Raw genomic sequence first — 27,539 nt, forward strand, 5'->3', positions numbered from 1 at the left:
ATTTTCGTTTTCCCAGTCGCTAGAGTGGGCGGGGGGTGGACTGTTTTGGCTTTGCAGACCAGATCTTCATCAAATTCTAGCCTTGTGGACCAAATTCAATAGGTGAGTGATGCAAAGAGATTATTATTATTATTATTATTATTATTATTATTATTATTATTATTATTTACTTGTATCCCACCCATCTGAATGGGTTGCTCCAGCTTCTCTGGGCAGCTTTCAACAGAATATAGAAGAACGCACAATACATGAAATATTAAAAGCTTCCCAATACAGGGCTGCCTTCAGATGTCTACAGAAGGTCATATACTGGTAATTGTTTATCTTTTTGACATCTGGACTGGCACAGTGCTGTTTTGATTCCCATCCTTAACTTTTATTCAAATGCATTTATAATTGAGTGGTTTTATATGTTGGAAACCATTTTGGGATTACTGATATGGCACAGTATGGTCTATAGAACTAAGAAACAACAGGCAAACAAATAATACATCTTTCAGAAGAAAGGGGAAGGAGGTATGTGGACTCTGATTGATTCATACAAACCACCAGAAAGTGTAAAATCATCAGACCTTTCTAGCCATGCAAACTATAGAGGCATAACAATGCCCCCAGTTGCATGACTTTCCTTAAATTGATAGGTTACTTACGAGATGGAGGACATCAGAATGGTAAACTGAAATTATTTCAAAAACCTCAATAAGATCACAGGCACTAGAAACCTGAGAATGCACAAAATTCAAACAGTTTTCCTTTCTCCCTCAGAGTATTTGTGCATTTGCAGGCTAAATGAGGCAATCCTAAAGTAAAGCACTGGTTTCTATATAAATAAGTGATTCTCTAAGTATGCTAAAGTTTCTAAATTAAAAGAAAATATAAGGTCAAAACACTACAATGAGGATTGAGCCTGGTCAGCAGTTTCCATGAGTCATGGAATGTTGAATATCAGTCAGAAGATGAAAAAATAGGTTGGGGAATCAGCCAAACTGACCCTATAATAGTTGACTAGAACCCTGAACAAGAACAGTTCTGCTGCTAGGAAATGAGGATACAGTGCTGTTGCTGCGAGTTCCACTTGCCTTATCAAATAATGTACTCAGGTGGCTGAGTGCTAAAAAGAAGCCACTGGAAAACAATCAGCATGCTCAGTGGACTCCAAGAGCCACAGAAAGCGAAGTAGACAAAGGAAAAGGAAAACCAGGAGGGAAGGGAGAAGGCAATTTTTTCCCACCTATCTCTTACAGCTTAGCTAGCTGTAACCCTCAACAGGACTACTCCTGTTAGGGGTTGAGGATATGTTGTAGGTTCAACTTATAATACCTTCCCACTCTGCTCTTTCACAGCAAAATCCTTCCCACACACCATCCTCTCTCATCTTCACTTCCTGGAGTCCCAACCCCTTTCTCTTCATTTTCTATTAGCATATGATAAAGCAAACAACTTTTAGAATATATTTCTGCCCCAGGACAGCTTTTGGTACTCTCCTGGAGAGGAGACATATATATATACTTCTGCTGGTTTCAGCATATGCTTCTTTGTAACTTCTTTCCAATGAAGCACCTTTATTTATTTATTTATTTATTTATTTATTTATTTATTTGCAAAATGTAGCTGCCAAGATATTGGTTGGTGCCAAGTATTTGGAGCACATTACAGCTATGTGGCGCTGTGGGTTAAACCACAGAGCCTAGGGCTTGCCGATCAGAAGGTCAGTGGTTCGAATCCCTGCAACGGGGTGAGCTCCTGTTGCTTGGTCCCAGCTCCTGCCAACCTAGCAGTTCGAAAGCACGTCAAAGTGCAAGTAGATAAATAGGTACCGCTACAGCGGGAAGGTAAACGGTGTTTCCGTGCGCTGCTCTGGTTTGCCAGAAGCGGCTTTGTCATGCTGGCCACATGACCTGGAAGCTGTATGCCGGCTCCCTTGGCCAAAAACGCAAGATGAGCACCGCAACCCCAGAGTCGGTCACGACTGGACCTAATGGTCAGGGGTACCTTTACCTTTACCTTACAGCTATGTTTTACCCATTGCACTGGTTACAATGCATTTTCAGGCTAAATTTGTAGTGCAGGTAATAAACACTTTCAAGCTCTGATTTGGACTGGGTTACTTTAAGCACTACATCCACCCATATCAAAGTGCCTGCACCTCAAGATCATTCTCAGGAGCCCTGGAACAGGTAGTAGCTCCTCAGCTGTAGAATTTAATCCCATGTGGTTAGACAGGTGCCTTTCCTTGATATATTCATGTGTCTTTAAAGATACTTCCTCTTCACTTTGGTTTTTAATATCTAGATGTTGGACTGTTCTGGTGTTGTTGTTGTTGTTTAGTCGTGTCCGACTCTTTGTGACCAGAGCACGCCAGGCACTCCTGTCTTCCACTGCCTCCCGCAGTTTTAGTTTGACTATATTTTGTTTCTCTAGTGCTGGTTTTAGTAATGTTTTTGTGATTAAATTTATTGTATTTTATTTTATTTCACTTTTAAATTGTGATTGCTCAGTATGATAAATCGTAAACCACTTTTTATGCTCTTTGCTTAAAATGCAGTCTAAAAATATATTTTTTAAATAATACTTAGAATGGCATCCCATTTTTGTGTGTTCAAAGGAGTTCATATACATTATCTTGAAGTCTTTACAAAAACCCTGTAATGTAGGCAAATATCACTATTCCTATAATGCACATGGTGTCCTGTGACTGAGTGAAAATAGCTGGCCTAAGGCTACCTGTTGAATTCATGGTAGAAAAGAGATTCAAACTGGGAGCTTTCTGATTTGTAACACAGTCTTGTAATCATTACCCCCACCAGTTCTTGATAGAATTTTAACCTTGTGGGTATAATTATGAATGTTTTCCCCTCATTTGAACTCATGTGAGAGAATATAAAGTTACATACTGGTAATAGAATCCTTGCACAAACGATATCTCGAAATTATTAGTGTAAACACACTGTTATGCACCACAGTCTACAGAGTTTGGATTGATTCATGATGATAGATAGGTAGACTTGTTCAAATGTTACATTGGACGCAGGTACATACTGTTTCTATACATGTTAATTCATACACTTGTTAATTTGCACAGCTGAGCTACTGTGTACAGTGGAACCTCAGTTTACACCTACCTCTGTTTATGAACGCCTCCGTTTACAAACGTCGCGGACCCGGAAGTGTTTACATCCGGGTTCCGCGGCGCCGGATGTGCAGATTGCTTCTGCGCAGTGCATGCGTGCACAGAAATGCTCTATCAACGCTTTGCGCACGTGCAGGAGCGTGCCTTCGGGGAGCGAATGCCTACGTTTACGAATGCCTCCGTGGAACGGATTGCATTCGTAAACCGAGGTTCCACTGTACATAGTTTGTATATTTGTTGAGTGTAACATGTGACCACTCCTATGGTTAATTTGTTTTTTGCTCATGTTGGTTTAGATCCAGAGTTTCTTCCCACCACCAGTAGTTACATTATGCTGTGGGGTGGGAGGAACCATGACTATTTTTTGCTGGTTTCTCTTTTCCCAACAGCAATTCCCATGCTGTTCCAAAGGGTCCCCAGCCCTCTGAAACAATTTTCTTGGAGGCATGTGGGCTGTGGGGAGAGGGGAAATAAATGAAAGACACCTTCTTCCCCATTCCACCAGTAGGAATCCTCCTCTGAAAGAAAAGGTTTCCATAGACAGAAGGAGTCCTCCCATTTCTGGAAGGTACAGTTTGCATCCAGTCCATTGAATACACCATATTTTGTGTTATTTCTTAAAAACATACTATTTTTGCACCTCATTAGAAAAAACAAATGTGTTTTCTGCCATTTATATTTGCTGTAAAACCTGTGTCATCATGACATTGCTGCAGTCCTGGTGCCTTGCAAACTTATGCTAGCACAGTGTTTTCTATATCCCATCCTTAGCACATGCTTGTTGGGAACGTAAATGTATGGAGTACAATACCTTTAAAGTTTCCATCAAATGAAGTCACACTTCAAAAATAATAATAATAATTAGTGTCCGAAAAATTATTAATGTAACATCTTTGTTATTGTAATAGCATATTTATTTAGAATATTTTTACTCCTCTTTCAGCTGAAAAAAAGTCCTAGAGCAGCCTACAAATTAACATTAACACTGGTTCAAAATATATAAGAAACACATCCTTTTGTTTTTGTTTTGTCCGGTATGCGTTCTTGGCATCTCTTTTAGAGAAATATAACTTAGCACAGCTCTTTAACCCTGGAGAATTTAGTTTACTAATTACAAATTGAAAGTGTTATATCACACCCAGTTCTTATTGGGCTGGAACAATATTATGCCTTTTGCAAACCAAAGGGTCTTGAATCCTGCAGATGTTCCTGCTAAAAGAAGAGAGGGAGGAGATTATTGTCTAATTTCCTATCCTCCTGCATTCCACAGTGCCACTTCCCTTGCTGTTCCACAGGGTCCACCAACTCTCTGTAGCAGATTTTTTCACAGGGAAGGAAGAGTCAGTGATTACCTCTTCCCTTCCACCTAAGAAAGCACCCTGTTAAGTCTAGGTTCATGACACTGACTCTGCTGGAAATTGTTGTATGAGAATAAACAAAATCAACCGTTATTATCTAGATACATTTATAATGTTTCTAAAATCTAGATAGTTGCAACATTATTACATAAGAGCAGGGGTCGGCAAACTTTTTCAGCCATGGGACGGTCCACCATCCCTCAGACCATGTGGTGGGCCGGACTATATTTTGAAAAAAATATGAACGAATTCCTATGCCCCACAAATAACCCAGAGATGCATTTAAAATAAAAGGACACATTCTAAACACCAGGCAGGCCCCACAAATAACCCAGAGATGCATTTAAAATAAAAGGACACATTCTACTCATGTAAAAACATGCTGATTCCCAGACCGTCCGCGGGCTGGATTTAGAAGGTGATTGGGCCGCATCCTGCCCCCGGGCCTTAGTTTGGGGACCCCTGCATAAAAGGATTTCCAAGTAACACATAGTGCATGTTTCTTTTATACCATGTAAAACACCCACTATGGCTTATTTTCAGGGGATGTCTTATTTTATCCTCCTGCTGCGGCCGGCATTGCTGCTGCGCCTATTACTATGTCTTATTTTCGGGGTATGGCTTATATTCCTTGAATGCTTAAAAATCCTGCTACGGCTTATTTTATGGCTACGTCTTATTTCCGGAGAAACAGTGTACTTGCACTACTCAAGCAATCTAAATCTCCCAGGCAATAAGAAGGGGGTAAGGATGAGGGGACTCTCTGTTCCCATCACCATTGCCCTCCATGAGTTGGAGGGATGATGTCTGCAGCAAAGAAGACTTTTCTATTCAAATTGTCTCCCCACACAATTTAGAACCATGGAAAATCAGGGTTCTCAAACACAAAGGGAGCCTTCACAGGTAGAAAAGACTTCCTGCTGTAGAGGTTACCCCTCTAACTCATGGAGGGCTATGGGGACACCAAATGGGGTTGCAGTAAACATTCTCAGCCTCAGCTCTTATATCATGCAGTGGTTTTAGAATGCCTGAATAATAGTTTTAGATATTTATTTACTATTTAAGGCATTTATATATCACTTAATCTAAGTGGTATAACACAAGCAGGAAACCTTTCCAGAATTAAAATAAAGTTATCAGAAGAGGCATTAAGAGGTTTTAATTCTTACACTTTTAGCAGCCATTAAAAGTTAGTAACACAGCAGGTGATCATATGAGTAAGTGTAAATATTCTGAAATAAATAGCAGTTGGTGACCTGGAATGTCAGGGCTCTAGACAAGGGTGTGTGTTTGTCAATATATCCTACATGTTTTACAGACTCCTCAGGGAACAGGGGAAGATACAATTTCACCTTTTCTGTGCCAAAACATTTTAATTATATCTTCTTCCAAGTACAGCGGTTCAGTAACCAAGGAGCTGACATTGATGCATGTGTTGATAAAGCTGCAAACATTCAAAATGAGATTAACAAAGATTTTGAGGAAAGGGTGACAGCTAATTTTGCACAGTATTCTGCATCTAATTCAGGTCAGTGTAATCATAGAATATTTTATAACTCTTGTGTCATCCAGAAGGACTTTTATGATGCTTTGTGTTAATGAACATTTGTGTGTATGAAGAATATAGTTCAAAACCTATTTTTCATACAAATAAAAGCTTTTTATTACATTTCCATAGGTTGTAGCTATAAAAGGAAAAGCAGGATTTGATGATGATGATCAAAGTAGCTATTTTTTCCTAATATGCCTGAAAATGTAGGGGGAAATGTATAAGAAACTTAAATCAAGAGCATGTAGTTTTATGTTACTTGTTTTCTACCAAATATTTTTCAAATAAATATATATTACATGTAAAGAATAAAAATACAATTTTAATGTTGTGTTTAGACCTTTTGAGCACATTTCAGAGTATTTCAGTTCTATTCTGCTCTTTATTTGAAAGCAGCTGACACTCTTCTTTCACTTTTCTTTTTGTTTGTGAAATTTTCTTTTCTTTTTTTTATCCACTCACTTCTCCATCTGCTTTCACTTTTGTTTGCTTGGGCCGTCTCTCATCCCAACTTGATAATGAGGAATGTGGTGTGACCCTGACCTCTATCAGCCCATGCATGACCTTCTGACTCCCCTACCTAACCTTTGACCTTTTCTTTGACAGCTTGATTAATTACCCTGTGTTATGATTTATGAGTAAGTGCTATGTAAAAATAATAGACAACAGGTGGTCCTCTAAAAACTTTTTGTGGCATGTTTTCTTTTCCTGCCTAACTTGATGAGCTATTTTAAGTTGGAAACTTGGTTGAACAATGTGTGTTTGGCAGTAATACAGCATTTTTACACATTTGGACACAGCAGTGGAATTCAGGAGCCTGAGAGATGAGGTGTAACTGGGATGAAAATATTACAAAGCGTTAGCAGGGTGCAGTTGCCAAAATGCACATTGGGTGGAAATACAAAAAGGAGTCAACTGACATTTCAGGCGTTTCAGTCTCAGGTCACGTCTTGAGAAAATTGCTCAAATAATGGAGGGGGCATTTTTCAAGCTGAGCTGCATCTCCAACAGCTATGTTTACTTTTACGCTTCACTAGTGACTTCTGATTGGTTGTCATGACCTCATCCTACTGTTGCACCTAGGATGTTGCAACAGTGACACATAGGTACTCTTCTTATGAAAAAGATGGGAAATAAAGAGAACATACATCTTTCAGAAAGATGAATGGACATTCTTATGTCCATTTTAAACATGCACAAATCTAAGTTACAAATCTTAGCTCTTTGGGTTGCTTTTCTTGAGGATTAACTTTGATATTGCTTCAAATGTTGTAAATGGGTTTATTGTTTATTTTTTTAAAAGAATCAAATTGATAAAGCTCAAGAAAATGATCTGCTACAGATTCTTACTTACAGGCCAGAAAGATAGTTGCATAGGTCAAGGGATTCCACTCTAGCCTCTGACCTCTCTGGTCACATATGGCATCCCATTCTGGTGAATTAATATGCAGGACTGAATGCTTTCAGCTCATTATTCATTTTCCAGACATAAGAGGTTTGTAGAATTCCAGAATGTATCTCAAATACTTGTTATTGCTATTGACTATTCTATTACTGGCTAATATGGTAAAACTAATATGCTATATTAGTTTTATGTATATACAGAGTGTGTGGGGCATTTTATAGAGACTTCCAAAACAGGATGTGACCATTATATTTTGCTACCTAACACACTTGTGGCATTTTGTGTGACACTTGATGCAAAGCATTCTTCGGATTCTGTGTAGTTGCTAACAGTTGTCCGTCTAAGCTTGCTTTTACTTCATCTATCATCTGAATGTCAAGTAAGCTCATATATAAAACTGAAAATAAGCTTTCTGAAATAGTTGTTTGGAATGTCTTCGTAATTTACACCATCCTAATGCAATAGACTTTGGAGAGATATCAGATAATATCCTTGTGGTATATGTTCTGCCCAATAGATTTTAGAACTGGTGTTTGATACTATCAGATTGCGTATCTAGCAAATAGCTTCATTTTCCTACATCTGTCCTGAAAACATCTATTGGTGCTAATTGGTCTGTGCACATGAACTTGAAGATTACTGAATACTGTATTCTGTCTCAAATATAGTATATTGCAGTTGGTTGGTGCCAATATTTCTAACAATCTGCAAAACATATTTGTATTGGGGGAAGGGAGAGAGATTTATCTAATAAGGTTAGAAAAAGCAGTATTGGCAATTATCTTTGAAAATGTTACTTAGAAAATATGGCTTTCCAAATATAGACAAAATTAAATGGCTGCTTTTAAAAATGAAACTAATATTAAGAAGTTAACCTATGGGTTTGTTTAATTTTTGAAGGCATTTTCTTACATCTAATTGGGCCACCTGGACTAGAAACAAGGCTAGTAGCTACTTATCAGTTGATACTGTTCTGAATAGTCATTTAAATATGCCGGGGGGGGGGGAGGGTGTGTGCTTCTGCCTAAATTGAGGTCATAGAGTAGTATTTGCTCACTTTTCCTAAAAGGTACATTACAAGTTGTATGCCCTTTTTATAAAACCATAGCTTTGTCTTACTACTTGCCACAGCATATTTTAAATCTCTACCTAAACATACTGTAGGTTGATGTCAACTTTGCTTTAACTCAGTGAAGCCAGTGGTAACGTCCAGAAGTTATTTGGGCTTTGACATTAATAATTTGGTAATAGAACAATTTTGAATTGAATAACTTCCTTTACAAGTGTGATATTCAAAAATCATGCAGATTGAAATATAAATATTAAAGACCCCAATGAAATCTTTTTTAAAAACCCAATCCTACATTGTTTGCAGAAGTGAAGAGGTCATACTTTGGTTAAAGACATAGATTAACTTGTGATAGGTTGAGTTGATAACAATTTAGCAAAACTGATAGGTTAAATTCTGCTGTGGTTATATATGCTATGTTGCATTTCTACATCCTTTTATCTAAACAAGTATTGTATATTACACCTAATCCTCTTTCCTATGCCTATTTTTCTTCATATAGTTTAGGCTGAAGTGGCTGAGGACAAAAGATGGAAAAGAATATGACTTTATATCAACTTCCTTAAAAGCAAAGAAACATTTTAATGGGTTTTTAGAAAGAAACCATGAAGTGTATGATAGAATTTCCATGCTAATTTATTGTTACTCTAACAAATATGGTATTTGAAAAAGTTTTAAAGAGCTACTAAGGGTTGGTTTGTGCTGTTTAAAACCTAATTGATAAAAATCCTTTAATTGATTTATGTTGCTGTGATTTTTGAAATGGATTCATTTTTCATCTGTTGATGTGTCTTTGAAAAATTGACATTATGTCCTCATAAAATTGGACAAATGAGTCATGTAATTTTCAGTTACATAATCAATAACTTAGACAAATTTTACTTCTCTGGTGATTTATGTGTATCTGTTTTTGTGAGCAACAAAATGTGGATACAGTTTCACATTTCAGTTACACATGTAAAATCATAACAAATACATGAATTTTACATCTTGCATTGTAGTGAAAGTAAGAAAGAATCAATACACAGAACATCTGCTCAGAATAAACAGGTCAGGAACATGGACAGCAAACTAAAGCACTGAGCTCTGCAGGGCACCATTTCTGAATGGTTATAAAAAGTTAACCAGTTTTTTTCTCTGCATGGTGTTTAAAATAGTATGAAAGGTGCTTTGTTTGGTGTTATTTCATTAGTAGTTTTGAATTAGTCCCTGAAGGCAGGAATCTGTTTTTCAGAATATTACACATTTGGATCCTAAGTTCATTTTCATACATATCTGAATTGAATCATCTTATACTCTAGTACAATTTCTACTTTATACATGATCACTCCATTCCAGAGAATAAGGTACGTGTGCATAGGTTCACTCTGAAGAGAGAGCTGAGGGGGGAAAGATGACAGGAGATCACTTACTCATGGTACAGAATCTAGGAGGCAATTTTCTCTTTGGCCTGTGGTGACCTTTTTGCCATGTTCCCTTACACCATAGACAGTGAACTGAATGCCTCTATTTCACCCTGCTTAACAGAGTGCAACAGTGTTCTTTAACTTTAGTTTTGGTGGGAGGAGAAGGTATAGCAGAAATTTGAGAAGGGCGTGAAAAGTTGTGCAGCCACAAGGAAGAGGAGTAAGAACTTTCTTCAAATGTGATTTTAATAACTAGTCGAGTGTGTCCAACTGTAGAAAATCACCAAGTGACAATCTGTCTACCTGACAGTTACTACAATGCATTACAAGATTTTTGAATAGCTACATAGATTAGAATAAAGCAACACCAAATAAAGTATCCTTTGTTAACTTTGATCATCTATATAGGTAGTCTTTCATCTGCTCACTTGGTCTGTTAGGCAGAAGTTATTTGTTAGATTGAGTAGGTTAAAATGAGTTTTACTTCAATACCTGGAACTTGTTTAGAAAACTATAAATAAGATTTTCAAAATAATCTTGAGGATAGATCCACAATTTATGTGTTATTTTTTTGCTTTTGTTTCCTTTCTCTTCCTTTTGCAGAGGTATTTCAGTATTTTGTTTAACCTACACAAAATGCACCATGCTTTTTATGCACCATGCTTTCATATATTCTTCATTAGTAAACATTTTCTGAGAAAAATAAAATATTAATTTCTCCTAAAGTCTGTGAAGATGATACATCATATAATTCCAATAAAATTGTTCAGGTCTAAACTGGTAACTAATTCATTGATTTCTTAGCAACATCAAATAATCACAGTTTATATTGATTCATTGTTACTCAGCTATCAGTTTGTGAATTATCTGCTATGGGACAAAAGTGTTTAATAGTTTAGGCTGTAATCCTACACACAGTTTGACTGCTTAAATCCCTTTGAAATCATTCCGATTTTAAAAAACTAACTGCACATTAGATTGGAGCATAACGCTGGCTGAATAGTTTTTAAAAGAGGCAATGTTGCTAAAAGTACAAGTTCTTGTCAATGAAGCATTAACTGTATATGCTGGTGAGCATGTGTTTATTCTATAATCACTTTTTTATTTTAAAAAAACCTACTTTCTGAAGAATTGCATACAATATTGAAAATATATTAAAAGGTTAAAAAGAACTAAGCAAATAAGTGAACATAAATGTAGACTGTAAATAAATTCACATGCAAACACAAAATGAATGAGACAGTTCTATCCTTTGTCAACTTTATGAAAACATCTTAAATATACATTCAAGACAATAAAATAAAATGTAAACCATTTCAAAGGCAAAATCTATATGTATTCTTTTTCTTCTTCCTCTGACACAGGAAGGCTATGGAGTAATAGTACTGAATCCGAATGAGAACTATATTGAGATTGAAAAGACAAAAGCCCAAGTACAGCTGTCTCCTGATAGCTCAGATGAACCTGCAGAAAAGAGAGAGAGAAAAGATAAAATCCAAAAAGATACAAAGAAGCGACGGGACTTCTATGAGAAATATCGGAATCCACAAAAAGAAAAGGAAACAGTACAATTGTATATTAGAGTAAGTTGCTCTAGTTCGTTTAATAGAAAAATGTTTTAATTTCACATACATGGTTGCACTCTAAAAATGTGATTTTTCTTCATTTATATAACTATCAAGTACTAAAAGTAAAACTGTCTTCTTTCTATTGTTATTTTCATTTGCATTCAATGTGAAAATGGGTGGGGGTGGGGTGGAAATCGTACTTAATTTCAAAGAGAAACTTCAAATAAAGCCCTAGGGAACATAATATGCATTCCAGAGACAAGGACTGATTTGAAAAGTAATTTATGAAATGTTTTTAGAGTAGATGTGTGTATAAGATCTGTCTTTCAGAAACACTTTTTAAATACAGTTTAGGCAACATGTTTTACAGATGGTGACTCTTTGCAGCATTATGCTGTTATATTCCTGAGAAGCAAGAATGATAGTCTTAATACTTTAACATATTGCCTGATAAATTAATAATATAGTGGGCAAAATTCTGATGTCAATATTGTATGATTGTAGCTTTACCATATAATGTAGCGTTTCTGTATGAGTACCCACCCACTGTATTTTAGCTAAACCTCTGAAGGAGGATAAAGGGAGACAGTTATTAATAAATACCTTAATAAATATTTAAACCAAAATAGTTCAAGAACAGTGCAGTGAGGAAATTCTGCTCCTTGCTCTTTTCTTTTCTTAGCCAGTGAACCTTTGCACTTTGTAATACTAGCAGCATGGGATCGTTATAACAGTGCTACCCAAGGATTTCTAATTCTGCAGGGGGCACAAACAATATTATTTGCACTTTGACACATTCTGCTTCATATACATATGATGCATTATACATTCGAGACATATTCATGCCATTTTCAAAGCTCTTTTTATAGAAGTTTGCATTGTTATTCAAGAATAAAATATATCATAAATGCTCTGTCATTAGAATGTTCTGCCTAGGATACCTAGGATGATTGAACAGTGAAAAACCAGGGGGGAAATAGGAATGTTTTGCATTTTTTTGCATGTTCCTTATGATGATGATTAATGTTACTCTAGATGACTTCAATGTATAAAACAAATACAGTTTAACTAAGAAGTTTAACTTTAGATGCTAAAATGAAAGAAATAGGAACCAACTGCATGTCTATATGAATGAATGAGGAACAGGAAAGAATGAGGAAAATAATAGCTGTATTTTAAAGAGCAACTGAAAAGTGTTGGCTTTTCCATGTTACTGTCTTATATGATGTGCAATAGATTACTCATTAGTCTGCTCCACTTTAAGAGAAGCACCTCCCTCTCTTTTAAGGTAAGAGAACCTTGGTGTTGTACAGCTGCCCAGATTTGAGACTCTTTCCTGTGTTTCTCTTTGGGTTTGGGTAGTTAGGCTGAGAACAGGACCTGAGTCACAGTGCTGTATCATTAAGTGTGAATTGCTTTCATTTCGATGTTTTTGGTGAGAAGGCCACTGCATAAAGTACTATGCTCTTTTTTGCCTGCTAATCCAGGTCACCTATTAGAATACAGCTTAGAGCCAAAGATTTCACTGCACAAGCAGAACACACCTCAGAATTCAAATATATCTCCACAACTAAAGCATCACCAGAGGGCCACATCCCTTGGTGACCTGCTTTTGGGGGGGGGCTGCAGAGGGGAGAAATTGATGACATTCACAGTCCTTGAAGTCCCAACTGTACCCAGGTAGAATTCATTGAGAACACAATGTCAAAATAAATAGGCAGACTTCATAGCACGGATGTTTCAAAATTACTTTCAATGACTTCATGCATTGTTTATCAAAATCACTCAGAGGACTTCTCTATGAGAAGAACAACCCTTTTGTTTCTTGTTTGCTAGCGTATGGATTAAGATTGGACCATTATAGGTAGTGAACTTATATTATTGAAAGTTGGCGTTGCCACACCATTGCTCTTCTGTATATCTGTATGTACAGTGATAATATATTTATTTCTCATTTTTTTCACAGTGTTTTTTTTCCTTTGTTTTGCAAATTTACCTATTATATTCGACATTACTGTGTGTTTAGGCATCTGATGAACAGACAAATTAAGGTAGACCTACATGACTTGCATTACAAGGTGCTGTTTTCCAGTCTTGTAGTACTAGGCTCTGAGAAAGGTTTGTAGTATGCTCAGCAGACTTTTAAAAAAATACAGTTTGTGCTAATTCCTACTAGGAGAATACCGGTTGACTACTCCCATAAACCCATAAGGGATGTCACCAAAACACAGTGGAGTTATGCCCAAAGACAGGCAGACAGATTATTACTCTCTCTTTTGTAACTAATATATACTTAAATATCTGTGAATGGCCCAGTTTCCCATTATTCAAGAATTCTACACAAACCTCTATGGTAATCCATATTTACAACCATAAGCTACAACAGAACGAAAATCTTTGCTAAGTCTTTTTCTATGAGACGAATATAAATAGAAATGACTAACTAGCAGATTATGCGTACCTTCTGAAGCTTTAAGAGTACAGCTTGAAAGATCAAAGTGCTTATTGTTTCAAGCTGTAAAAATTTTAACTATGAAATAATGTACTTGCCAATGTATGTTACAGCTTGTTAAGGGGATTGATTTGGTCTGGGTAATAAACTTCATCTCACACAATATGGCAGGAAAGCTTACTTACTGTGTTTTCTTATAAGACAATTTTTTGTTCCTAAAAACATCTGTCACCTGTGTTCAGTAGTCCAAAGAAAAATGTCATGTATCATAGGATTATATTTTGTTCAAATCTAAGGAAGAACTCAGTGGAAATTTGAATTAAATTCAACATTCCATACAAAAGAAAATGTTTCACATGAGATTATTTAATTAAGGCATTGTACATTACCTAATAATATGAAAGTATACTTTTCAGGAGTCAAATAGCTGAACATACAGTATATACTTTCATGCCTTTAAAATATATTTCTCCTGTGTTTGTGGACACATTATTTCATTCAGACCACCAGAGGCTGCTGCTGCTCATACTGGCAAATGTTTATTCTGGAAACATAGCTCCCATGCCAATAAACTCTAAGCATATTCATTGATGATCTTAAGTAAAAAAAACTTTGGGATGCAAACTTAGATTAGCCCGAGAGCTTGAACTCATCTAGTAGAATGTTTACTTTGAAGAGCCACAACTCTACATTTTATTCCAAACTTTTTGAAACTCAATTTCAGAAAATGTCATGGTGCATTGTAGTGGGCTACTATTCAAGAAAAACCAGCTTTGCTTCTTTAGATCCTAGCTGTTATATTCCAGCATAGATTGTATGGAACATACAGAGACAAATTTTCTTCCACCTGCATGGTATTAGATAAACCTTAAATATAACATTATGGCACACATGATGCATGCATGGATATTTCCCAGTTGTGTAACTATTTATTTTATTTTGCATCTGTGAAATTGCAACAATCCTTTAACCTAGTCTGCTCCTTTTAAATATATTTGATCACAACTTAATTTTTTATAAATTCTTCAGTGGATTGTGTAAAAGTTCTCTTCATTGGCAATTAATACAAAATAAGAATCATAGGAGATAAAAGTAAGGAAATCAGCATTTAATGTTGGGAAATGTGCTGCAAGCAACCTTTGTCATAACCCTTTAGAACAAACAAAGTATTAATGCATTTATTTATTTATTTATTTATTTTAATGTATGTTCATTTATGAAAAAAATCTAATTCTAGGATCTAGAATATAACTTATTTTGATTAGGGGTGGGTGGCATGGGAACAGGGGTGAGAAAAGCTCTCCCCCCCCCATTTGTTTATCTCTAGCTTAGTTGCAAGCTTGATCAGTAAGTAATAACAGTAGCAAAGTGAATGGCTTTTTGCCATGTAGCTAAATGAATGAAATACCTATGTGCTAGTATAAAACTTTTTAAATAGGAGAAAAGGATGAGAGACAGCAGCTTTCTTAACAGAAGGTGACAACAGGAGGAATGGCAGCAGGAAAGCTCTGCAAGAAGAACACAGCATTTCTGCTCATTGTGCTATTAAGTTTGTGTTATACTCTTTAATATGGTCCTCTCCTTCCTCTTGGAATATATATAGTCTCATATTTTCTTTGAGAGACCAAGTTGTCATGAAAAATATTGACTAGTCTCGTAAGTACTTCTGTAAATTCTTCCCTAACCCTTTCCCATTCCCCCAATATTTTTAGGAGATGATTTTTAGTGGAGTAACCATAGCTCAGTGGGGGGCAAATGCTTTATATACAGAAGGTCCCCAAACTCCACTATCTCAGGTTAAAAGGATCTGGTAGCAAGTGAGGCAAAAACCTCTGCCTGGAATCCTGGAGAGCTGCTGCCATTCTGAGTAGGTAATATTGGTCTGCCCTGTAATAAGACAGTTGATTATTATGCAGTCCTATACACAATTATACAGCTTGGGACCAGATACCTAAAAGAGTGACTCTTTGGGGCCAAGACACAATGGAGTCATGGTGAGGGGCACAGACAACAAATCAATACCAGGAGATAAGAGTTGGATTCACATTGGCCACAAGATGGAAAGGTTTGGCACAGGCATTGGGCGTGTATACAGTGATCAACAAGCCCACTTGCTTGTGGATCAGGAATTGGGGGTAACCAAATTTATGGCACGAATCACATCTGGAGAATCCTTCTGGTCACTAGTAGGGGATGCCAGGGCCCCTTCAGCCCCTGAATGGGCATCTGGACAGAAGCGCTGCCCTCCAAGATCCCTTAGGACCCTACTTTGGAGCACATGGGCAGCACCCAGCCAGCTCCCCTAAGAATCCAGCCCAATGCCTCTTCCACTTTATAACTGTGACAGTTGCTATGAGGTAAGCAAAATCTACAGATGTAGCCCAATTTGTCAGCAGGGAACATCCTGCCAGGCCCTGAAAACAGTGGTTGATAAGTATCCATAGCATGGTATGCAAGCTAGGCTGCCAACCCGCTTTCAGAACAGTCCTGGAAACCTGTAAAAGAGGGAGGGTTGGAAGGAGAGTTCAGCAAGGACTGTGATGCTTATGACACCGCAGCTCACCCTTTTAAACCCTTCAGAGTGGACCTAAGAAGGTCTGCTCTAAAGCTCCGTCCACTGGTAGCCTGCTGATTGGCTCCCAGTGTCTTGCAAGATCTCTCAGACAGCAGTACAGCCACACAGGGCAGGGAACTGCCTCCAAACCCAGAAAAGGCAGTGTTGGGCTACACATGTTGCTCCCTGCACTAGGTAAGGGGGAAAGGAATTTCTTCTACACACCCAACAATCACTGCATTCTGCAATAAGAGGGTATCCTGCAGATAGCATCCTATCAGGAGGTGCATTCTGCATGATGTCAGAATTGGTCCTTTTGTGTGCTCTTAGCCTTTGAAAATTTCTCCCATTACATATCAGGCAGGTACCTTCTTTGTCTTTTTGGCCCCTGTTAAAGATGTTCCTCTTTCAACCAAGTTTTCCTAAAATATTTATCCAAGCTGGAATCTGGATTTGATTGGATGTATGTGGTGGTGTTTTTAAACTGTTTTTAGATTTATAATTGCTTTTTAAAGAATTACTTAGATATATGCAGTTTTTATATATGTAACTGCTTTGTGTATGTTATATTGTAAATTGCTTAGGGATGCCCCATAAATGAAATGAATCATCATCATCATCTTGGAATAAGTCTTATGGAACTCTTTTGACTTAATTCTGATTAGACATACATACATAGAATTCAAGTTCAAAATAAGCAGCATGAGTACATTATTGCAATAATGTATGCGAAATACAGAGGCAGCCAATGTGGTTTCCTCCATATATTGTTGAACTACAACTCCTATCAGCCCTGACCATTGATTATGTTTGCTGGGTCAGATAACAGTTGTAGTCCAGCATCATCAGAGGGCCATAGGTTCCCCAACCCTGGTTTAGATGGAATGAAAAGGAATATTTGCAACCTATGGTTAATATGCTGATTATAAATTACCTGTGGCTCCCATCACAAATGTTTTCCTCAGCTCCTGGATATTAGATTTATCTGATCATTTTTTTTTAAAAAAGTGCTTGTGCTATGCAATTTTTCAAAACAGTTTTTATGCACTAATAATCTGAATTTATTTGAAAGCCAAATGCACAAGAGTGGCAGTTTTGAAAAATGTTAATTCATAACTGCATTCTGTTATACTACAGAGTGAACTGACTTGCTTCAGGTAGCATCATGTGATAGAGGAATAAGATAGGCTAGGAATTGGTTCTAAATAGTGCAGCAAGAAGTTTTTTAGAGTATTAGTCCTGGCAGGGTTAGGAATGCAATTTGCACTCTGCTTTAGGCAACAAAATGTCTTGGGCCAACACTGGCCATCACACAATCTTTCTGATTTATAGTGGACAGTCTCTGTGTCTCATGTCCAGAGAAGCTACCAGTACAATGGTTTTCAGGTGAGGAACTATTAGGTACCAGTTATTAAAAGTTGTTTCCTCAAAATAGGTAGAAAAATACACCGAACATATTTTCCCAAATACAGTTTTCCCCTACAAAGTCCAGTTTTTTACAAAGATTATAAATGGCTGGATAAAATGTCAGGGTTGTGACCTGAAAGTCTGAAATCAATGGCTGCATTTGAATCACACAAAGCACCTTTGTGGATCCCAACCAATGTATCTAATAAGATTTACTGCAACAAATCTACGAAAACAAATTTGATTGTTTTACGTTTTTTCCAAAGAAGACTTGTTGGTCACACTTTGTCTACCAGCTTTTTTAAAGAAGGGTGATTAGGAAGGACTCTGCTTCATAAATGTAGGTAGCAGAGATACATGAACTCAATTTTGATAATTCTGTAGCTGTTCACTCTTTACTACTACAGTAAATAACCCATCTTCATCTATGAATGACTCACCTGCTGACAACTTTTATTCTGTAATCTCTGATAAATATTAATGTTATTGAATTACTTAAACAATCTTAATGGCTTTTAATCCATTGAGATCTCTGAAGGCAAAGGTGACAAATCAGTCTAGAAATGAATAGGGAGACAAGAGATCCTGCTATACAGAGTTTCTTATTTCTCGTTATCTGTTTATATCTGACTACATTTTAAGCCAGTTTGCAGATATTTACTTTTTTTTACATGCTTTGAGGCCTTTTCTTCATTTTTGAAACAGCATTCCTTTTTAAGTGTGCAAGGAACAATACTCCACAGAGTCATGAAATCTCTCAGGGAAACTTTTAATCCTATTTTTCCTGTTTTCATTTAAATTGGCCACTTAAATAGTTGTTCGCAATGACTGCATCACTTTAGTTGACCCTCATCATACAGCTTTTTGAAGCTTCTCTGACAGAAGTGGTAATGAAGTTTGTTTTCATTTAAAACAATCTAATTGAGATTCAATTCATTATATTTCCCCAAGGACTACTAAAAGAACAAGAATTATAGCAGTTATATGCTAAACCAAAGCACTGTGGTGGCAGAAGTTTTATCATTGGATTCCTATCATTGGATATTGTAATGTTCCTTGTGTCACTGGGTCAGCTAGACAGGGACAAGAAATATTATTGGCACAATTTCATATACATAAATAAATCTGCTAGCTAAGTATCTGTCTGATGCTTACTTAAGAATTTGTGTATATATGCTTGGCTATAATACCCAGTCAAACTTTTTTTAAAAGAAAAATGTTAACTCTCAAATAGCTTTGGATTCTGGTGCTTCTACACACTTCTTTATTCACTCATAGTAGTGCTAAATGCATTAATAATGCTCCATGTCTCCTAAGGTCAAAAGGGTCAATGGGGTCTCTTTAAAAAAACCACACCCAACAACCTTGCCATGCTTTTCCTTGGCTAAAACACGCAACTGATATGGACACTGCAGGGTTTATTTTCCTTAATCCAAACTGAAATGCATTTTCTTTAGTGAAGTAAGCATTTTAGTATTGTGGAAATATTTATTCCATTGAGCTTCCCCAATAGAGGGCACTGCTGGGAATGAAATTACTGCATAACTTAATCAAGATTCTGGTTTAAACACAAGAATAAAAATAACCTGCTTTGAATATTTTGAATGGTTTTGTAACTTGTGTTTTAAATGTATCAAACAGGCTGTTCAGAAAGAGTGAAATGCTTTTGTGGTTAGATATTGTTTCAGTGTAAGTGGCAATGGTTTCAAAGTTGATCATCTGAATAATGATAATTTAAACACCAGAGATGTAGGGTTTGTTTCCAGAGAAGAGACTAGAGTTTTCACTCTTTCTGTTATATCACATCAATAATTCTATTTAATATTCCATAATAAATTTCCTAGATTGCAGTATATGTATTCAGCCACTGTTAAATTTTATACAAATTAATAAAGCAATATTCCAAGTAAATAGCTGTAACTATTAAGTTCTTTTAGAAGTCATCATTAAACATAAACTATTTATGTTGTTAAACTCCATATATACATGTAGGTCCCAGTTTTCTGAGTACAGTGCATTCTTGGTAAATAAGGTGAGTGTTCACATAACAAGCTGATTATTTCCATTATTTCCTATGGGAACATTTCTAATCCATGCTTTCTCCCTCCATGCTTTCTGCCTGAAACTGCTGGAGCCAATCTGCAAAAGCCAAACAAAGGAAAAATTGGTCTGTCCAGTCTCTCCTGCTCCCTGATTTGTCCAGTTTGGACAATTAAACTAGCCATCCTATAATTCCCAGGATTTCCCCCTGGATTTTTTTTTAAACAATTGGTCTTACATTGGCTACTTTCCAGTCCTGAGGTATAGAAGCTGATATTAGGGACAAAGTCTCCCCTCCTTTTTTGAAGAAGAAGAAGAAGAAGAAGAAGAAGAAGAAGAAGAAGAAGAAGAAGAAGAGCAATTTCACATTTGAGTTATTCGATAACTCTCAAGTGGGTGCCATCTGGACCCAGAAATTTGTTGCTTTTTATTTTGTCTATGAGCCCTAAAACTTCATATCACTACTATTTGCCTCAGTTCTTCAGGTACATCAACAAAAGTTGGTTCAGGCAATGGGATCTGTCCTATATCTTCCATTCTGGAGACAGAAAATCCATTCAGCTTCTCTGCAATCATTGCAACCTTCATGCCAGGCAAGGAATTCGCTTTGCAACCTGTATGACCATCACACATCCATCTGTCTGTGCCATCTGCCACTGGAGAAGTATCAATGACACAAGAAGGATACCTTGTACTGACTGCCGCCCAGAAGTGTTGACTTTTGGGCAAATTTTTGGGGGGAAAGCTCAACAACTTTTGCTTTTTGAAATATGGCAACCCTACGTTATTCCAACAGGGAGATAGTCATACATGTGACTGACAGTGCAAAGCAATGGAAAGACCATCCCTGCTAGCATTCTAAACATTGATTAGATGTCCTCTAGAAAGGTATGTGGAAAACATTTCAACATAATTTTTCCAAAACACTGCAAAATATCATCCCGTAAATATCAAGCATAGCCGGAACTAGGCATAATTTCCGACTGGCATCCTGGGGTCATTGGGTTGGGCTCAGGCTCCTCCCATGCTGACAAAGGCAGGAGAAAAATCTCGTTGGGACAAGCAGCTCCTGCTTGGACAAAGCAGTCTTCTCTGCTTACAGATACTGTTTTGCCTACTTCTATCAGGCTAATTTCCTTATTTTTTCCTCAATACTGATCTTTCTCTGCTTTTTCTTACTCCTTCACTAAATCTGTTTATTATATCTTTTTATTAAGAAACTTCTCCTGGGCTCCCTTCCTTTACAGTGGCTGTCTCCCACCCTTTCCCAATCATACACCCCTTCCCCTGTTTGAACTTTGAGCCTTTGCCCCCTAAAAAAACTCTATTGACTTCAATCTTCCTCTTCAGTACTTATTTCTGGCAGGGACTACTAGGAAGCAAGTTACGAGTCGAATTGCTTGCATGCCCCCTCATTCCTTTGAATTTTGCACACTCTTCTCTCCCAAAAAATCTTATTCACCTCAAAGCTAGTGCTATCTCTCCTTTCTCACTTCTGGTCACAGGCAGGGACTTATGGGACTCAACTCAGCAAGGAATTTCTTGGCAACTTTTTGCAGCTTGCCTGTCCCAGCAAGGGATTGCTGGGCATTTTTTTGCTGCTTGTCTGTCACAGTCTGTGCCTCCCAGCTAGACCAAAGCAGCCTGCTGATTTTCTGCTCGCAGCCTGCTTCCTGCTCCCTCTCACTGTGCTTGGAGTACTGGTGAGCTTTATCAAAGGAGTGTTGATCTCCTCCCCGCACAAATGTTGGTGGAGCAGCAGATCCCTATGCCAGCAGCGAGCAGCCTCTGTGGCAATGGCAATAGCCCGCAAGGCGAAAAACACTAGTGGAAGTGGCAAGGCAGAAGGCGGCTAGATGAAAGAAGGTGGAGAATAGGAGAGAGCACATGCACACACACACACACACAAGCACATTCAGTTGAGTGCCTTCAGGATCCTTAAATTCCACGCTATCTCAGGCATCCCCAAACTGCGGCCCTCCAGATGTTTTCGCCTACAACTCCCATGATCCCTAAATAACAGGACCAGTGGTCAGGGATGATGGGAATAGTAGTCCAAAATATATGGAGGGCCGAAGTTTGGGGATGCCGGGGCTAAGGCTTAAACGTAGGATTATATCAAGAGAAAAGCCTGCAGGTAATAGAAGCTGCCTTTCTCATCTCCCCTCCAAACAGAAGCCTCTTTTTGGGGTCAAGGGTGTGCTGAATGGAGAGGACTCAAGGAGAGGAAGGATTCTCCAGTAACAAATGGAGGCCCCTTACACGAGTTATTGGGGTTCCCCCTTTCTTCCTCAACCATCTGCAATACAACACACTCATTTTATTCTTGCCACCTAAAATTTGTTTTTACTCAATTTTGTTGCAGCAGCTCCTCTCTTTGGGACAGTTTAGGACAGGCATCCCCAAACTGCGGCCCTCCAGATGTTTTGGCCTACAACTCCCATGATCCCTAGCTAACAGGACCAGTGGTCAGGGAAGATGGGAATTGTAGTCCAAAACATCTGGAGGGCCGAAGTTTGGGGATGCCTGGTTTAGGATGCTGCAAATGTTAATGTTGCATTCATAGCCTCTATGAAAAATCCACCTACTTTAAGTTTCCTTTCAGCATGGATTTACTGAGGTTTACTGCATATTCCTAAGAAGGTGGTAGAACACAGAATGACAGAGTCCTCAGACTTGTCCAAATTACTCTGTCTGATTTTCATCAAAAGTATGGTGTGTTAATCCCTCCCTTCCTTGAATACTATGGTCCTGATCTTGACCTCTTCCCTCGCTTCCATGGCTGCAATTTTTTTAAAATGAATAATAAGCTGAATTTTTTTAAAACATATATTTACTTTAAACTTAAATAACTGAAAACTTTAAAGATGTGTAGACTATCCTTTTAGTTGCTTTTAGTAGGTAGTTCCTCTCTCTCTCACACACACACACCCCTACCAGCTATACGTGGCTTGTGTTGGTTAGGATTTGCTCCCAATCTTCCAGCTAGGTCAACCAAAAAAATTAAGATATGATAGAGGGTCAGTAGAAGAAATTCATATCAAAACAACTACTCACCATGTCATTATGACAACCGGCTGTAACAAATGTGCTTCTGTTTTAACTTATGACGATTAATTGCTTTAAGTAATTTAATCTGACAGTGGCAGGATGTTGAAAGACATGTGAAGATGTCATAAAAGCGACCTTTCTGCCCATGTGCAACCAAAAGCCATTTTTAACAAGGAGTCTCAGAAAGAGTGCAACTTCTTTTGTACTTTGTTAATTAGTTATTGATTTGAAACAATGCACTACAAAATATTGTCAGATTAGCTAGGCGCCAACAAGGTCACAGTGTGACAGTCTAGTCATGATAATCTTTGAGTGTATGAGGTGTTGTTTTTTGTGAGTCCTTTTGTTCTTCTATCCTGAGAGCTAAATTGTCTCATTATGAGGCTTATACTCCTGGTAGAATATTCTGCAGCCTAGAGGCCTGTAATTTAAATTCTTACGTTTTGTAATCTAAAGAAAATCATACCATGTTAAAGTTATTATATGTCACTTTATTAGTTGTCTTTAGTTTTCTGTGTTAGTCATTTTTCCGTTGCACCTCATGTGGAATATGAGGTGACAGTGAATTGTGGGGTTGTGTGGAATCCAAATATGAAAATAGCTGACCAATATATAGTAAAAATGTTTTTATACACAACTATCTAGAATCCATTTTTTCTTGTAGAAGGATAAAGATGAAATGGGGAACTGTGGTAATTGGAGACCTATGTGTCTTAATTGCTGCACACTGAAGGGAGGAGGGAAGGGGTTTGAATGCAAGCAAAAGGTTCGTGCATATTGTGGCTTATTAAGGTGAGGTATGATTGTGACATTTAAATTGAGAATTTCGTAGTGCATGCTTCTTGCTTGTTTCCTCAGTGTAGTGGGTGGGTGATATCATAGGACTAGTTGTTCTCCTTAGATGACTCCACCTCTTAGAACTTTCCTTTGGGAAAACTGTCCATTTATTCCTACTCTCTGCTTCCTGTTCTTTAATTAATAATCCATAAGAGGATTTATTTTCTTATTCCAAGACTGCTTAGTTTACTCAGAGGTTTGTGGTGAGGAACCTTATTTAAAGTTCTTTGGATGTCTAAGGACACCATCTTGACTGGACCATCCCTATATGTATACTTTTTGACACCCTCAAATAACTTAAAAAGTTGGTGAGATGGGATGCTGCTTCCTCAAGATTTGTTCTCCTCTGTGCTCAGTAATCCTGTTTTTCATAATGTGTTCCACCAGTTCTCCCAGAGCAGATGTTAAGCTAATTTACCAGTTCATCTCTGTATCCTTCCTTTTTAAAAAAATAAAAAAATAGTGTTATGTTTTCTACTTTCCAGTCCTTGGTTATGGGGACTTATCTTAGGGACAAGACATATTCTAACATATTTTTGTTAGAAGATTGGCAATCTCACATTTGAGTTATTTAAGAACTCTCAAGTGGATGCCGTCTGGACCCTATGATTTCTCTGTTTTGAAAACAATTTGTCGACAAGGCCTTGAACTTTGTCTCTTGACACTACTGTTTGCCTCAGTTCCTGAGACTCTTTCTGAGAAAGCTAGTTCACAGGGATCTTCTGCTGTGAAGACAGAGGTACAGAATTAATCGAGCTTCTATGCAACCTCATTTTTCCTCCTTTAGCATACCTTTGCCTCCCTTGTGGTCCAAAGGTCCAACAGCCAGTTTCCTGTTTTTAATGTATTTGAATAATTTTTGTTGGTCTTCATATTGTAACAATGTGCTCATTGAGGACTTTTTTGCATTCCTTATTGTCTCTGCTATTTGGGGACGTGGGTGGTGCTGTAGTCTAAACCACAGAGCCTAGGGCTTGCTGATCAGAAGGTCGGCGGTTTGAATCCCCGCAACGGGGTGAGCTCCCGTTGTTCGGTCCTTGCTCCTGCCAACCTAGCAGTTCGAAAGCACATCAAAGTGCAAGTAGATAAATAGATACCACTCCGGCAGGAAGGTAAACGGCGTTTCCGTGTGCTTCTCTGGTTCACCAGAAGCAGCTTAGTCATGCTGGCCACATGACCTGGAAGCTGTCTGCGGACAAACTGTGGCTCCTTCAGCCAGTAAAGCGAAATGAGCGCCACAACCCCAGAGTTGTCCGCGACTTACCCTTTACCTTTACCTTTATGTTTACCTTTATGTGCTCTGGGAGAGGTTCCTTTCAGCCCCATAAGCAACATCCTATCTGTAAGTGAGGTGGGAATGGAAGCAGCATTTTTTTCTGAAGTGGAATGAGCCAAAATGTGCTGTAGAGGAAACAGATTTTATTACTTTATATTGCTGTATATCATAATTCAATTCCATTTCATGCAAAGTTACTCTATTACTGTTTGACAGTGTTTATATATAACCTATTGCAACATTATGTGCAATGTGTTGGCATGTAGTGACATTTGGAAAGAATATACACTTAGAACAATTTTTAATGAGTAGGAAGGTTTCATGTAAAATAAAACCTGCTTAGTTTCTAAAATTATCCTAGGGTGACCTTCAGCATATGGTTTGGTAATAAAAGATGTGTGTTGAGCATTAACCTTTGCTTCACCTATCCTCTGCCAAAGTCCTTTGAAATTTCCAAAAGTAAGAATGCTGAAACAATTTTTTGTTCCCGGGATCATAAATAGAACCAAGGAAGTCTGACACTCAGTGCTTCAATAATTATAAGTACATTGTGCTTCCATTCTACAGTATTATTTACAAAGAGGACAAATGGCTGCTTATAGCATTCATTACTTTACCACAGAGATAGGCAACTTTTTCAACTGTGTGGGCTCATTTGAAATACATTATGAAGATAACAGCTGGCCTGCATATTGAATATCATATAATTCACATAGGGTGGGTTTTTTGTGCTCTTGCAAGCATTTGAAGTGCAATCTCATGTATGTTTACTCAGAAGTAACTGTTTAATGCCAGTTATTCCCTAATAAGTGAACTTTGGCTTGCATTTCACTTTAAAAACAATATTTTTGTTTATAATGGTAGTTTGACAACACTGACAAAATCTACCTCATACATTATTACCTACATTTAGCTAAAGCCTTATGCACTCTGGCAGCAAGTATCATGTCCCGTCATCTTGACACACATTCTACCTGCTGAAAAACTTGAGTCAAGACTGCTTGGATGTTAAAGTTACTGATCCAGTCATCACAGTATTACTATTTATATAATGCTATCAATATGCACAGTGCTTTACAGAGTACAAGAGGGCAAATCCCTGGTCTGAGGAGCTCACAATCATATTGTTGAGGAAAATTCCGGGTTGAGAGACTACTCAACAGCCCAGCTCATCGGGGTAGGAGTCCCTCGTAGGTTCATGCGGTCAGTAAAAGAAGGAAATTCCAGTCAAGCAATTTGGAGCAAAACAGCAGTCAGTAGACTTAGATCCTTTATTGTTGCGCAACAGGTTCAACAGCAGCGAGTGAACCCCGAGCATGGGACGACATTGACTTTTAAAACTTTCCCACTGTATCCGAGAATACAGTTCACACAGCATCATAAATGCACCATTGCTACATCACTAACATGTCACAAAAGGGGAGGGTTACACAAGATTAGCATAGACAGATATGTCAGGGCAACACCCAAGTATAAGATTACATAGGCAAACATGTCTTAAGTACACACCACCCAAAAGTACAATAGAACTTCCTTTGCATGTCTGGAGCCTGAGGCAAGTCTGGTGATGAGATTTGGCTTCCCTTGGAGAACAATGACCCCAGCAATTGTCACCTCTGGGCATTTCCTGGGGTAGGAGGTGTGTATACATGTCTTGGGGAGGTGGCAGGGGAAAGAATCCTTTTTCCAAGGGCAAAAGGGCATTGGAATGGAGGAACTTGGCAAAGGGGTTGATTTTATATGATTCATAAAGTTAGGTATCTTCCCTGAGCTGTCAAGTCGATAGGATACATTCAGGCATAATATATGTAAAATTTAACAACTCAAAAGATGTGCCCCCCCCTGTAATTTCAGTAACAATATATTTCTGCTGTAGGTTCTGGTAGCCGTGCTGGATCCAGTGCAATCTCATCTCTACCTACCCACCTATGAGTCCCTGTCAAGAGCTTGTCTTAGCCGCTAACTAGGCCCAGCTATTACAGGCTAGGAAAAGCTTTGCAATGCTTTTGTGTTTCTCTAAGCCAGCTCCACTTGTCCTATCACCTTTCTGAGCAGGACACTGAAATACAGGGTCTTGGCAGTGGTTTTTAATGTCATCCATCACTTGCATGTCTTTAGGCTGGAACTGCCATTGTTCATGGTCGCAACCTTTCTAAATATTCCCACCCCACTTTCTCATATAGTCACTCTACAACATGTTCTGTGGAACATTCTCTCCATAGAATGTCTATGCTTTGGGCTGTCTTAATGCCCTCATTACACTCTTTACCTACAGCTGCTTTATTGGCTGGCACTGGATACTTCCTCCCTTCACAATGGCCATCAGAAGCAGCTATCCTGTAAGAAGCAGCAACAGCCATCAAAGTGAAATGTCATAACTGCCTCCTCCGTGTTAGCAAAATAAGCACATGCACTGTGTATTGTTTAATGTTTTGTT

The 27,539-nt window shown here is 37.9% G+C and overlaps 1 protein-coding gene across 2 annotated transcripts in view; it reads left to right on the forward strand.

Moving 5' to 3' along the window:
• Positions 1-27,539, forward strand: part of ARB2A (ARB2 cotranscriptional regulator A) — a 206,293-nt gene that overhangs the window by 65,467 nt on the left and 113,287 nt on the right. For both annotated transcript variants that reach the window (XM_035099875.2, XM_060280200.1), the window contains exon 6: positions 11,282-11,500. In XM_035099875.2, coding sequence (XP_034955766.1) covers positions 11,282-11,500 — 219 coding nt within the window. The remainder of the gene's footprint in view (positions 1-11,281; positions 11,501-27,539) is intronic.

The sequence above is a fragment of the Zootoca vivipara genome, chromosome 11 (assembly GCF_963506605.1).
Source record: "Zootoca vivipara chromosome 11, rZooViv1.1, whole genome shotgun sequence".
Classification (NCBI taxonomy): Eukaryota; Metazoa; Chordata; class Lepidosauria; order Squamata; family Lacertidae; genus Zootoca; species Zootoca vivipara.